This window comes from Vanellus vanellus (genome assembly GCF_965231255.1).
Source record: "Vanellus vanellus genome assembly, chromosome: 5".
NCBI classification, from domain to species: domain Eukaryota; kingdom Metazoa; phylum Chordata; class Aves; order Charadriiformes; family Charadriidae; genus Vanellus; species Vanellus vanellus.
The window spans coordinates 42,302,530-42,317,095 of record NC_138910.1 but is presented as its reverse complement, the minus strand read 5'-3'; the positions used below and the strand labels follow the sequence as shown (position 1 = coordinate 42,317,095).

Sequence of the window (14,566 nt, the reverse complement as noted above, 5' to 3'; positions counted from 1 at the left end):
TGTATTATTGTAGGACTAGTTACAGGAGACTGTGCGAGCACAGAAGTTATTTCACAAGGGTGGGGATGCGGGGAGGTAGCGTTTCCTCTCTTGCCCCTGCATGCTGGCTGCAGCAGGCTGTGCTCCCTCCTAAGCACGCCTTCCTAGGGTGGCTTTGTACGCTGCCCTGCTCGGCTCAGGGCTGCATCTGTCCCTGGCGTGGCAGAGTAACTGTTTTGTCACATTTTAGATGTGCTTTTGGGCTGACGTTTTTCTGTACATGAGGAAAATGCAAAGTCTTCCTAGTATGCCTGTATTTTCTTGATTCCTTTGGCTCTGTGAGATGCATAATGTCTTATGTATGGCTTTCCAATCTGCATTGAGAACAGACCTTGGTTTGCAAATTTAAATATCCCTGCATGTTAAAAACAGCTGTTTATAACAATGTAAGTTGTTCATAATATATTGTTGCATCCTCTTAAAGCTTTTGGGAAGCCAAAATACCTAGATCCACTCAGTATTATAAATATCCTACTGCTGTCAGCCTTCCTGCACCCTGGCAAGCCCTACGTGCCAGCTTTATATTGAAGCGTTTATGCAGCGGAAATTCTCACAGATAATACATGACAGCAGAAAAGCTGAGCTGGCATCCTACACTACAGTACAGGTGCCAGGGGGAATGAATGGAGATGATGTATATCACACTAGATAAATAAAGTAGTGTTTTGGAGGGTAAGGGTGATTTTAAGTCCACTGGAGTTGTCAGTCAGTCACTATTGGTACTTTTAGTGTTTAACTTGAAGTTGAATTAAGATCTCCCCATTCCTGCGGAGACCAAATAGGCAGACCAAAAGTGCCGGGTTGGCTAGATGGTAGGTAGGAAGCTGCATAAAAGAAGGTGTTTAGTTTAGATAGTCTCACTTCTTACAGAAAACTTTTCTTTGCATTGTCTTGCATATCTGACAGTGGGCTGCTCACTTTTCCTGATGGGTGCACCCAACAGTTTTGGTCCCTGGCTTTGCTCTCTGTCTCCCAGCAGAGCTGTCCTGACACCTTCTCCTGCAACTCTTGTGGGTTTAGCTTACAGAGCATAAACTCCTCAAGAATTCCAAAGGAAGCTGACCTACTCTCTGACCAATCTGTTTTTCTGTCCTTGATGGGCAGTGGCAATGCACTCTGTCTGCATCGGTAGGACTACACATGCAAAGAAATAAATCCTTTAAGGCAGGAGACTGGGTTTTTGGGTATGAAGCTATGATGCAGCTATTTATTCTGAGTTCCAGCATGAAAGCTTACGATCTTGTAAAACAGATGTTGTCTGTTTTGTTGGAAGTCCGTTGATAAATACAGCTTCATTTAACTAGAGTTAGGATGAAATTTAGCTGCATGAATTGCATATGTGGTTTTGGAAATGTGGTCCATCTTCTTCCAAGTCCCATGGAAACCATGTCCTTGCAGCATACTGTCACGTTGGATCACAGCAATGAGAAGGGAGGAGACATTGTGAGGGTTTAAAGCCTTTTCAGTGGAAAATAAACCAAACAGGTATTTTGTGCATAAGGTGCTGTAGGAATACAGGAAAGACCTTTTGTTTATTTAAATAAGTCTCTACCTTACAAATGGAAAGGGCACACAATTTTCACACATCCTCATACCTTTAATGCAGTTTCCTTAATGCAGTTAGGTCCTCTTTTTGCATCTGTGACCACTTTGACTCTTTGTAAGCACTTAATCAACTTTTTGCTTCCCGTTTAAAGGAATTTAGAAAGCCCTTCATGTCATGAAGCTGAGTTATCAAGGGTTTTTTTGTTTGTTATTAATGCAGGCTTCATACTACTCTGATATGGGTCTTCACAACAGTGGTTATGCTTCCACATCTCAACCTTCTTCCCAAAATGGAAACTGGGTCTGTTGCTTTCTGGCTTTACCTGGCCTGGACTTGTTCTGACTTCATTTGGATAATACAACCTCTTGTACTTAGGAATGAATTTGGACCAATTCTCAAGAATCTCTGTAGCTCTTTTTAGTGAAACTTAAAAAAAAAAAAAAAAACAAAAAAAAAACTCCAAAACAGACCTCTTAAGATTGGAGTGAGTAATGGAAAGCTGTTTTAAAATGAGCACAATTAGTTTTCCTTTGCTGCTCCTCCCTTTCCTACAGTTATTTTGTTTGCTTTTGGCTTCACTTGGTCTGGAAAAATAAGGGAAATCTTAATTAACTGAAGCTCTCTATTCTATTTGAGGCAACTCTCTGCTGACTTTGTCAGTCTAGCAAGCTTAAGACAGTCCAGGCTGCATAAAATGAAATTACAGGCAAGTAATTCACAGACTGCTACAAGAAAATCGCTGAAGCTTCAAAATCACCCAGGAGGTTGGATTGTCCTCTGCGTGTGGACAGAGCTCAGCCAGGCCGGCTCTAGCAAAGCAGTGCTTGAGCAGTGATCCGCAGCCTGTCCTGCCCGATGGGCAGCAGCACGAGGACATCGCCCGGTGCTTTGTGGTGGCCGGCGATTGGGGACACTGCAGATGAGCGGGGTGGCTTTCAGCAGCACATTGTCTGCAAGCTGTGGGCTGGGGATCACTGCTGGAGTATCTCTTGCACCTAATAATACCGGATACAGTATGTGCTCTATGAACTTAATCTCTGCATCTTGTGAATGATGGTTACTAACAGCAAGTAATTTGCTTTATAATGCTCTGACTTAAGTACTCATAATTTTGTCCTGAATTATTTGGGTTTTCTCTGCATTTCTGTTTAATAATGAAATAGGCAAGAGTTGATCTTATAGCTGTGTGAAACACTCAAAATGTATATCTTAAAACACTTCTGTCTTTGTATGTAGCTCTTTTTCTGGCTTTGGTTGAAGTGAGGAGAAACACCCTTTCTGGCTGCTATACACAAATGTGTGCGAGACAATAACAACTTAACCTAAAATTAAATTATACTGTTTTGCTCTTGCATACTGTCGTGCCCTCCCTTCCTGTAGGAAATGCACGTGTCTGCTTGGTATTCTTAGTCTTTGGGAGTTGAGCTCTAATGCTTTTATGGCACAGATGACTAATATTCTCTACACTGTGTTTCCTTCTGTTGTAGTTCATTATCCTAATGTCTTATCAAGATAGTTAATTCTGCTGTAGGCATCTTTTTTATGTTTCATTTTCTATGCAAAAAAGTTTTGTGCTTGTCTTCCTCAGCCCTCCTTGCTGTACAGTGATGCCCTGCCAGCCAGAAGTTACAGGGTTTGTTGTACTAATGCTCTAAACACAAATACCGAAGCCACTCACCTTCAGCCATGCATATGTTGTCTCTTAGCTCTGTAGTTCCTGTTGGGTCCATTTATTTCACACTCTAGTGTCTGAACCATCTGAATGCATGTGTGCAATGCTGTTTATACAGACCTGGATTTGCTGATCCTTCCTTTTATTCCCATTGGAACTCCGCAACCACTGCTCATGGGGTTGTGATGCTGCCACGTGCTTCTCTCTGGATGGAGATGGTTGTCTTCCTTTTGGTGTAATTAGCTACAGTGTGCAGAAGCAGGCCAGAGAGAGGCAACATCAATTCTTTCTGGTTGTGCAACAGCTAACAAAACTCTGTTTTAAAAATTTTTGCATCCAACTTCCACTCTACTTGTTTAACCTTTAAAATGACCTTCTCTCAGATTTTATTCTCAATGCTTAAAGGTAGAGTTTCCTGTGTTTCCTGAGATTTAGCATGTATATGCTAAACTGGAGCCAGAGTCTTAGAATATGCATCTTTCTCCTTTTTTATTAATTTGGTAAACTGGCTAGTAAGTGAAATCTATCAGGTGTAAGTGTGGGCGTTTTTTTTTGCCCCCCCCATATTATGCCAGCACCAAAAATGAAAGTTAAACAGATTTGAACAACTTAAGAATTGATGTAGCTGTTTTGTTGGAAGGCAACATAAACTGTTGAATTGTTGATTAGGAGAACGGTTAGAAATGCATGACTGTATGATGGACTGGGGGTGGATGTCAGATTCTGCACGTCCCTTGTGGCGTTTCCCAGCTCACTGACTTCAGGTTGTGTTAGATCTTCACTTGCATGTTGCTTGTGGTTGTGTACAGGAGATGTCCCTGTCCTTGCACATACTGTTCATTCCCTTATGTCCCTTGCGCTGCACCTTGTGAACTTGTAATGCTCCAGACTGAAATGAGAAACTAGGTCTGCCAGTCCTGTTCTGACTGTCTTTTAATTGTAGGCGTCTGTGTATGACGAGAGCGTTTACAGTGGGAGTCGTCGGTATAGTGCCTCTAGTTCTCGTGCTGTAAGATATTTTCTGCATTTCCCTGTTGTCTTGTCTCTGTCCTCCAGTAACATGTGTGTACCAGAACACGGCCTTTTCTGGGCTGAGGAACATTTAAGATGGACTGTGTGATTTTCATAGCCTGCTGCCGTAGGCAAAAGTACGAGCACTGTTTCTGTGAGCTTCAATGAAATAATAAGTAGTGATTTAACTGCTGTAGTAACTCCTGGCTTTGTGCAGACCAACTCTGGCTAGCACCAACGCAGCCTGGCGCTAGGCACTCGCCTTCCCTGCGGCAAGGGGAATTCAGCTCTACCTTGCACTTGGTTTGCAGATAAAACACCTTGGAAGGATGGTACATAAAGTCCCTTCCCTCGCTGAGACTTAATTCTTCTTTTGAAAACTGAGAATAAAACAGGGTTTTCTAACAAATAAATAAATAAAATCACTTCCCCATTAGCACTTGTCTGCTAGCATGAAGGAAAGGATTGTTGTGAACGTATGGCTTGCTTGGTTTTGTTTCTTAGATTTATGTTCTGTAGTGATGTCTCAGGCAACTTGTGACAACGTTTTCAAAATACATGCTCCTGTGAGCAGAGGTGTCTGTCATTTATGGGGAAAGACAATATGAGGTATGATAATATAAATTCTTTCCATTCAAAAAAGAGAGGCTGCAGGGTTTGGTTTACAGATTACCTCTTCTCAGATGGGCCCTCTGTGTCATGATGGGTGTTTGCACTAGGCAGTACATCTGCTGCTGTTGTATCTGCCTGGAAAAAATAAATCAGTCTTTTGATTTTTAAATTCTGCTCTGTGGGCCCAGTGCTTATTCTGCCTCTGAACTCCTTTGCTGATTATAAAAAAAAAAAAAAAAAAAAAAAAAAAAAAAAAAAAAAAAACAAAAAAAAAACCCACCCAAACAAACAAAAAAAAACCCCACCCAGAAACAAACCCAACCAATCAAACAAAAAGAAACCCCAGCAAACAAAAAAACACCCAAGACCTGAACAGAAAAAAGCCTCAAGACAAAGCACTGATATTAATTTAATGTTAAAAGTTACAATTTTATTAGCTTGGAGAAGGAAACAAACTTTCAAGAATGCCTGCTAAGCACTTGTTAGCCTTTAAAGGGTTATGCCATCCTCTTGTAATCACACTGATTCACTAGTTGGGCTGTGCATCTTGCTGCTAGTGATGTTAAGCTACTGATGTTAAGCTTCAGATTACTTTGTTTCACATTTGTGCCTTGTTTTCATTTGCCTGCCTCGGAAAACTCATCGGTACTTCTCTGTTTGGTCTGTTGTGGCAGCCTGCAATTCAGTGAAATTGCCACTGAGGCTGTGCTGAGCTGGTTGTTAGCCCTTTGTTTGTATGGGATGTCTTCGTTTGTTTGAGATGAATCTCTCAGAGCTCCAGATGATACACTTCTACTCCTGGGAGAAATTTACAGTGGGCTCTGAGCCCAAACGCTGTTTACAACTCTTTCGGCCACTGTTGATGGCTTGAGCAGGGAACACTGAATAAAATGGTGATGCTTGTTCCCCTTCCTCCATCCCATCCCACCCAGTGCCACAGGTATTTGGAAGCCTGTGTATAGCTCAGCCTTCCCAGTTTCTGTTGCACAGTCACCTGTAGTAATGAGAGAAGTTGAAGTGCAAGGATTTTTGCCTGAAAGGGAATGGCCTTGTCACAGTTGCTGACTTATCTGTGGTTATTTTAACATCTCTGAACCTCGTAGCACTTTTAACATGTAGAGAGTGTGCTGTTTGGGTAGCTGTCCCCAAAGAATGTGTTTGGATGATCAAATGACAGGCGAATGCAGGGGACGAGGCTGAAATGGGCCTTGTCTTGGTCTCAGCTGAACAAGTGGCACTTGCTCCTATATTCTGCCCTGTGATACACAGAGGGCAATTATGGAATAAATAGGTCCTGTGAAACATTAATATGAGATTCATCAGTAGTTAATGCTTTTTCCTTGTCATGTGTTTCACGTTTATTCTACATCCTTGTTATGTTAAAACATAAAACACCAGTGATGGCACAAGGCTTCTCTGCTAGAAATACTTAATAAGAAAACAAAATCTAAGTATTTACTAGAGTGCTTTTTGCTTTAATTTAGAACTTCACGTGGCTGTGATTGCATACAGTTTGCAAGTATCTTCAACGCAGTTCTAAGTTTTACGTATTGTCATATCTGAAATCAAGCTCACTAGTTCAGGTACATGAAGCCAGTGCATGAAGCCAGTGTCACTTAATGTAAGACATCTGAGGACATGGCTTGGTCATGTTCTGCCCTGCTTCAGGGGCTTGCTAATGGCCATGTACCTTGCTATGTACCTTGGATTGTAATGCTTTGTGGTTAGTAACTAAGCTTATGGTTGTACTGTAGCTGAGGTTATTTCCAGCTTACCCTCTTATCATTTACTAGTATTGTAAGCCTAATTTTCATTTAATACTGTGCCACTTTGTTAGCATGACTAATGATGCTGAAACAGTCCTCCAGTAGCTTGGTGAAGACCTGGCTGTCTCTGGAGTCCAGGGGATTCCTGTAGTGGCCAGGTAACTTAATAGAACAAACCTTAAAAAAACACACAACAGAATACATGCATCTCAAAAGTACGATAATTCTTTAGACTTCAGTGTTTTTGTATCTGAGAAACAGTCTTAAGCACCTATAAACTCATGAAGGTCGTTAGCAGCACAGTCTGAGCTGCTGAGAAGAGCAGTTCCTCATGCTTGTTCCTGTCCTGGAACTGCCTCTGCCCTTGTGTCGGTAGAAGCTTTTGCATGTGAAATTTGATGGACTGACATGCCTCTTTAGAAAGGCCGCATTCAATTGCTGTGAGGTAGTAGCAACAGGAAAAATATCATGTCAGGTAAACCTCAAAAACTTCTTTAATTCTAGTCTGTTCTGAATGTATCAAAAACTCCCTTTTATATATGCTTATATATCTTTCTATAAAGTACATCTAAATACAAGCTTGAGTATGAAGTTGCTACTCTGAAATCTGTGAAAATAGATGGAATAATTCTAAAATACGTTTCCAGAATAAGTTTCAGTTCTGTTTCCCTGACACTTCAAATTTTCACTTCCCTTCTCTACTTCTATTCCGTTATTTCCACCTCTGGAAATAAAACAGCATGGACGCATTCTTTGCCCTTGTCAGCAACAGGTCAGCCCTGTCTGTTCTGCATCACTGCTTAGATGTTTGCTTTTAAGAAAGACTGAAATACTTTGGCAGGGGATGAGGACTGCAGGTGCTGGAAGAACAAGAGAGATTCTCAGTCTCTGAGATGGTCTCAGTTTTTATTTTAATCACCACATAGATGGATGTTTCTTGCTTTGGCCTGCAGAGCACGAATTCATATTATATGTGCACAACATTGGAAATATGGGAAGAAAGCTCACCAGAGAACCTCAGAGCTCTTGAAAAGTAGCGGGATTGAGCCTTTTGTATAAAGACTTGAGTTGTTTACTTGTGACTGGTATCTTAAGATATATTAATAAATCAGTAGTATTCTGTCATTCTAAGAATTGTATCAAAACTCTACTTCGTCCATCAGATGAAATTACTGCTTGCCTTAATTTTTAAATGAACAATTGAGGTGTCTGTTCTCTGACTTTCACTGCTATTCCTTTGTCCAGGTGCATGTAACCATTTTTGTAACTAACTTCAGATGTAACACTCTAAATCCTCTCTTGCTTCCCTTCCTAATTCTAATGCTTTTCTTTTTTCTCTGCTTGCTATTCTTGGTTTACCTGCGGCAGCCTTCTGAGTACAGCTGCTACCTTGGTTCAGGATCTCGGGCATCTTCAAGAGCCAGCTCTGCTCGGGCCAGTCCAGTGGTGAGCTCCTATATTTTTCTTTGTCCATAAACTGTTTAATTCCTCTGTTCTTCAAGGTCTTTTTTGTACAGAGGTCACTGTCCCTCGCGAGACAGTTTCTTATGGTATTAATTGGACCCTCTGGGCAATGCTGAAGACAAAGAAGGGGTGAACCAGATGAGAAATTATAAAACCAAAGTAACTTCTATGCGCATGTTTTTATGATAGAAGTACACTTTGGACTCATGTGACAACGCTGAATTTTTTGAGTTGAGTGTAAAGCACATCGGCAAGGGTATTGTGAAAAAGACTGGGTTGTTGATGCTAGTGCTGCATCTCCTTTGGTTATTAAAATCAGGAGTTCCTAAATATTACTGCAGCGTTCCAGTACTTCAGTATCTCTCCATTCAGCAGTATTTTGGTGTTGTGTTGCTGCAAAGCTGCAGGGCTATCCAAAGATTGGATTTGAATTTCTTTGTTCAGACTACAGATTACCAGGTACTGTAGAGTCTTTAGCATGGCGAAGTGCTAGGAGGATTACATGTTCCCGGCATGTCTAGCATCATGAATTCCCAAGCAGTTCTGACTGAACAAGGCTCAAATGCTAAAAGCATGTCCAACCCCTGTGACTGTAGTTGACCAAGACAAAACTTTATATATCGGTAAAAAGCAGGGAAAAAAGTAATTGTCGTCTTTTTTTTCAATGGCATATTGGTGCTTTCTCTTTGAGAGTTTACAACTCTGAATATCTTTCCTGATTGATTTCAGAGCAAGGCCTGATAGTGTGGTGACAGTAGCAGAGTGCAGGAGCGTGTTTCTTAGAGGAAATGTTCAGCTTACAGTAAACTAGTCTATAAAAAAAATTAATCTTCCACGGAGAGTGAGTTTTGAAGTGTTGCACTGAGTTTCAGTAAACTGGCTTTGCTTCATGGAAGCATCCCTCTTTTTTTTTTTTTTTTTTTTCTTTTTTTTCATGCTCTTGTTTGCCTGGGACCTGCCACATATTACCTACCACATCCCCAAGATACAAAGTGATGAAGAGGGTGATACCATAAATTAACGCATACGACGTACTCTTCTAATCATAACATCCTATTGCCTTTGTTGCTTTGCTGATGAGTTAAAACTTAAATGTTGTAAATGTTGCCTTAAGGACTAATTAAAAAGGAGTATTTGGATAGTCAAGCTACCACAGCATGCCACACAGTAAGCTGTAACATGAACATTTGGAGTGTTCCTTTTTAGTAAACACACATAGTCTGCAGTAAGGAATTGCTTTATATCTGATGTCCCCCATCACGCTGGTTCCCTCTTCAGACATAGCCTGCAATTTGAAAACCCGTGTGCTCTGGTGTTTTTCTCCTGTAGTTAGAACTGTGCAGCAGGTCTGCATCCCAGTGGTGAAAGGTGCTTGAACTCTCCCTCAGGGTTGCTTCTTGTCATCAGGCTGGGACTAGGCGAGCCTTTTGATCATCAAGCAAGCCCTTTTCTAAGTGAGAAAGAGCTGAATAAACTGACTGGAACAAAATAAAATGGAACTAATAGAATAGAGCTATGCGCTCTGAAGTGTTGGTGCTCCTTAAAGAGAGTGGTACATCCATGTTTTAAAATGATTATTTCATTTTTTTCATTTAAAAAAAAGATTTTTTGCAGCTATAAATAAATCAGTATTTTAATTAGTCCATGAATCCAAGTCCCTGAGCTATGTGTTTTTGCAGTATATATCTTACATTAGTAATGCTTCTTAAATGGCTTTGCAAACTGAATCGCAATTATCCCCAAAGCAGAAAATAATCAGAATAACTAGGGATTCCATTAAAGTTCTTTAAGAATTGGGTACTCATACATTGAAGTTGGTTTCCATTATGTGTTTTTTCTATGCAGTCTGAGTCATTCACACAAGTTGCTTACAGTCATCACAAAATGCAGTTTGCCTCTCCTGGGAACTAGAGGGGATTTTTTGTCTTCTAATTCTTTGCTTACACTTTGGACTGTTTGTATGCAAGTGGCATGCAAGATGGTTAGCTGTGTCAGCACCGATGCTGGAGAGTTGCCAAGCTGAATCTGTTCTGCAAGGAGACAACAGGCACTTTTTTCTTTTTTTTTTTTTTTTTTTTTTTTAATTAGTGGTTTATTGCAGGGTATGAAGAGCTTCCGTTATTTCCGTGGCCTTGAAGAAGAGCTGAGAATTAACACCATAGTCGGTTGAAAAGGCCCCAATTGCGGGGGCTTTGCTTCTCCTAATGCAAGGTAGTACAAGCCTTGTTAACAGGGTGGCATTCCTCTTACAAGTTGTAATTACTACACTGGGTCAATGCAGCAGCACCTTGTGATTTATTTTTTCTTTTTTTTTTTTCTTTATTAAACAGAGAACACCTTTTCATGTAACTCACAGTAAGGAATCACTTGCCTTGCCTTTTACTAACAGAGGATTCGAAACATTTTGATAACATTTCTAGTTGTGTACTTGATCTTGGCAGTAAAGATGCTGAAATAGAGCCCTGTGTTTCAGTGGGCTTAGCAGTGTATCGCTTCCACTCGTACGTTCCGTAACACTGAAATTAAATGAGAGTTTCTTATGATTATGGGCATTATTGGACAGAAAACCAAATTTGAACTGTTCTCGAGCCTGATTTATCATGAGAAATTATATATTGAGAATGGAGAATGTTTTGATTTAACTTTCTAATTTAAAACATACATTATTTTGTTACTGCAGCCCTTAAAGCTTTTCTCAGAATTTTGTTTCCCCCTTCTATCACTGTTCATTAAACAGTGAGCAAAAAGTGACAGTAGTTTTCCGGCTGCGCACAGCTTTGCCAGCTTGTGTTCTCATTTGTGTTACCGTATTTGTAATGCAGTAAAAGCTAGGAACAGACTTAAACACAACATGTAGATATTTGTCTCTGTATGTATTTTTAAGAATTCAATATGAAGTTTGCCGTTTGATTATTTTTCTTTAACATTTTTCCCACTATCCCCACTAGTGATTATTGTCTGCTGTCCTTGCAGTTACTGCAGGTACGCAAATCTGCTGTTTAATATTAAGGCATTATACTTGATATAAAGTACAGATCTTAAGACTACTGAGAGCAAATATCAGGCCCGTCTGCACAGATGGAGGTAATCTTCTGCCTGAGCTAATGGCATGTTTTGGCTGAGATGGGCTCTTTTAATATGAATTGCTGGCTCTTTTTGTTTGTTTGTTTAAATTAATAAATACTAGTGAAAGCAATTATTTATACATTTGAAATAGAATGCAGTAGTATTTATCTGAATACTTTCTGAGCTAAGGAAGGGAAAATAATAGGAGAGAGCGCATTTTGCTATCCTGAGAAGATGATCTTTCATACTAACTCTCTCCATTCTTGTGGAGTCTCAAACAGTGGGCACAAGCAGTCGGCATGCAGCCTAGCCAGGTGGGCTGGTACAGACAGCAGCATGATCGTACAAAGTGCAAAACTGAAATGCAAGTGTCACTCGGTGAGCATGCAGTCCTCAGGTCACGCATTAACTCATGGTTGCAAATAGCTTTTTTCATTTGAATAATCTTACCATGTTCTCAACGGAAATAAAATGAAGACAGTCAGGCTTAATTTTCATGGAAGCAGTTATCAGTGTGCTCAAGCTTTGCCTTCTTTCCTCTACACATACGGATTTATGGTAGGCTTGTAGCATAGCCCAGCCACTGACAGTCTGGGTGTGCTTTCGGCCCCTCCGGAGTGAGGATTTGCTGCAGTGCTAACTTGCATTTCAGAGACTGATAAGTTTGTTTAAGCAATGACGTTTGGCATAACACTCATTCCTGAGCAAAGATACTTCTGACAAATCCACTTTAGACCTGACAAAGTTCAGCAGTGATTTTCCCCTGCTGACTTTTAAAGGCTTATTGCTAATCGCTAGTGTTAAGGTGCCTCTCATTAGAAAAACACGCAGGAACCTTTTGTGTTACTGCCTGCCCCAGCCCAGCTGTTCAAACTGGTAAGATGGGGATTGTAGGAGGGGTTGTACTGACTGTAGTACTTGTTTTATTAATTCCAGTTTTTGTAGATACCATCCTGTGCTCAGCACTGCCTATTGCAAGATTTTTTTTCAGTGTGGGCCATATTTCCATTTCAAGCTGTGCTGTACTACTTTAAGAGCAGGAAATTATCTTAATTTGATTTGTCACCAAGAAAAAACCCTTGCTTTTATAAGGAAGTTCATCTAAGTGCATGATCTTAGGTGGAGTTGAGCAGTGACAGCCACGTACTGAACGCACTGAAGTTCTCATATCCAAGGGCAGTACGTGGTGCTACCCAACTGCGAACGTTTCATATTTCCCTTCCTCTCTAGCCTTGTTTAGTAGGCTGGAAGCTGGAAATTGTGCCTTAGTCCCCATTCCTCCATTGATTTAAAGATCTGAATAATTTTTTTCTCTTGCAGCTGGTGTGTAATGCTTAACTGTCACAGGGTCTCTGGTCTTTTCAGTAAGTGTTTAAGAGTTGTCTTGTTGGATGCACTGTGGTAGTGCTGTGGGGGCTCTCATTTTGGCTTGGACATTCACTGGTGGCAAAGAGCTTCAAGGGTTAACCTGCTAGCTGACTGTGGAGTAGAGAGAAATACTTTTTCAAGCATTATACTAAAATGTTTTTATTATCTGTGAAAAATAGGCAATATATCCATATATAGACTTGTAGGATGATTTTGCTCTTGTTACGTTTCCAGCTGCGGTAAGCCTCTGATATTGCTGACATTTTTGTAACATGGCTCTGGATTTATTCTGAAATTGCTGTCAGAAGAGGCTGAACTCTGATCCTCTTGTAGTTATTTTGCAGGGAGCAACCTATTCCCCTTGCCAAGACAAAAGATGCATGTGCTGGAGTTACTTGGAAAATTACTTCCTTTTTCTGCTTTTTTTTTATGCAATCAAGTACAAATTGCCCCAATTGTTGGTGAAGAGGAAGGTAATCTGGGATTAGAGACAGACCCATACCCTTGAGAAAATGAAAAATGGTATAATGTTCTAGAAATTAAAGGTCTCGTATCATTTGGTGAATTCCTTTTTAGCTCTCCTCTTCTAGCAAGTATTCTGTTCGTCCTTTATATTTTCAAGTGGGGAAAGTCACAAAGCCACTATATTTGTGCAAAGAGCTATGCTGAGTATAGTACTGTGAAGGTGGAGAGGTTGTTTTCTGTCTGTCTAATCATTACAGTATTCTTTATTGAATGATAATACAGAAGGCAAGAATTTTGTGCTACTTCAAATAAAAATAAACATTTTTTTTCCTGATCTTTCTCTGTTTGATTTCTTACTGGACTTGTAGGGGACCGGGTGAAAGCTGAAAACCTGGAGTTCCCTCTGGTGGCTGAGTGCTGTTGGAAAGCACGATACATCTTTTTAAAGGACTGATACTGCGAATACATTAATCCAAAGATGAGCAGAATTAAAACTCTATAAATATTCTCTAAAATAGACTTCTGTCTTTCTGTAAGACACTTTTTACAGTTTTTTTTGGTGTATCACTGCCACGTAATCATAAAATTAAATGCTGCTAGTTTCAAACTGACTTTTTGCTTAGACAAGTGTTGTGTAGCAGAAGCATCTCTGTAATGAAATGATACTATGTTAAAATGAGGGACTGGCTTTTCTCAAAACAGATTAAATTTTTAAATGTTAATATTCAAATAAATTCGTAGTGGTAATTACTGGCTTTGAGAAGAAAATGCACTGAGTATTCCATTTATGGCACCAAATGGAGGTGTGGATGAGGGCATCACTAGGGAAAATGAAATCTTGTGGGTGTCTTGTTTATTTTGGGGTTGTGTTTTTTTTAACCACCCCAAATTTAGAGGTTATTTAATAGCTTTAATTATTAAAGATTATACTGCCTCAGAGGATTATTAGGTATTGTTTTACCATAAATGTGTAGAAGCTTCACAGGTGTGGTTATGAGTGTGCTGAGTAGAAACGTCCACTGTATGCAAACTCACCACACTGTCTTCAACATTTTCTCCTTTGTAAATGGAAAATCTTATTTGACTCATTTGATTCCTCATTAAAACAGTATGAAGATTTGCTCCCTTCTTTATCTTATTAAAAACTGAGGTTGCACATTTTTTAGAAAATAGAGGACATTCTGAGTGGTGCCCTGAACCCATAAAGTAGACTTTGCAGAAGGTTGTGTATAAGTTTCTGGAGATAGATTTGGGAGGGTGTCTGTATACACTAATCTTTGGTAACACACCAATATTTACACTGCACAGCTGTCTTGATAAACAACAACAGAGTGTTTGGCTGGGCTAGAAGTTTGCCAGTATACCACTTGGAGCTATCTGGTGTGGAAATAATAAACTGACTTTTGCAAACAGCCTATCTCGTTTATTGGGTCTGAACCGAAGTATCTGCCTTCATTAGCAACCTTCTTTTATTGCATACAAATTCAGAGATTTATTCCCCCCCCCTAGTACTTTGTGTATTCAGTGTCTTTGTAAAGTTTATGTCTAGTGCTTTAA

At 40.0% G+C, this 14,566-nt stretch overlaps 1 protein-coding gene across 11 annotated transcripts in view; it reads left to right on the top strand.

Moving 5' to 3' along the window:
• The window catches only part of LRRFIP1 (LRR binding FLII interacting protein 1), a 116,067-nt gene that overhangs the window by 74,439 nt on the left and 27,062 nt on the right, over positions 1–14,566 (top strand). For 5 of the 11 annotated variants that reach the window (XM_082483247.1, XM_082483250.1, XM_082483252.1 and 2 more), the window contains exons 10-12: positions 1,805–1,885; positions 4,201–4,266; positions 8,015–8,092. The exons of 3 other annotated variants lie outside the window; for them this stretch is intronic. In XM_082483247.1, coding sequence (XP_082339373.1) covers positions 1,805–1,885; positions 4,201–4,266; positions 8,015–8,092 — 225 coding nt within the window. 3 more of the 11 variants (XM_082483254.1, XM_082483256.1, XM_082483251.1) reach the window with 3 other exon arrangements.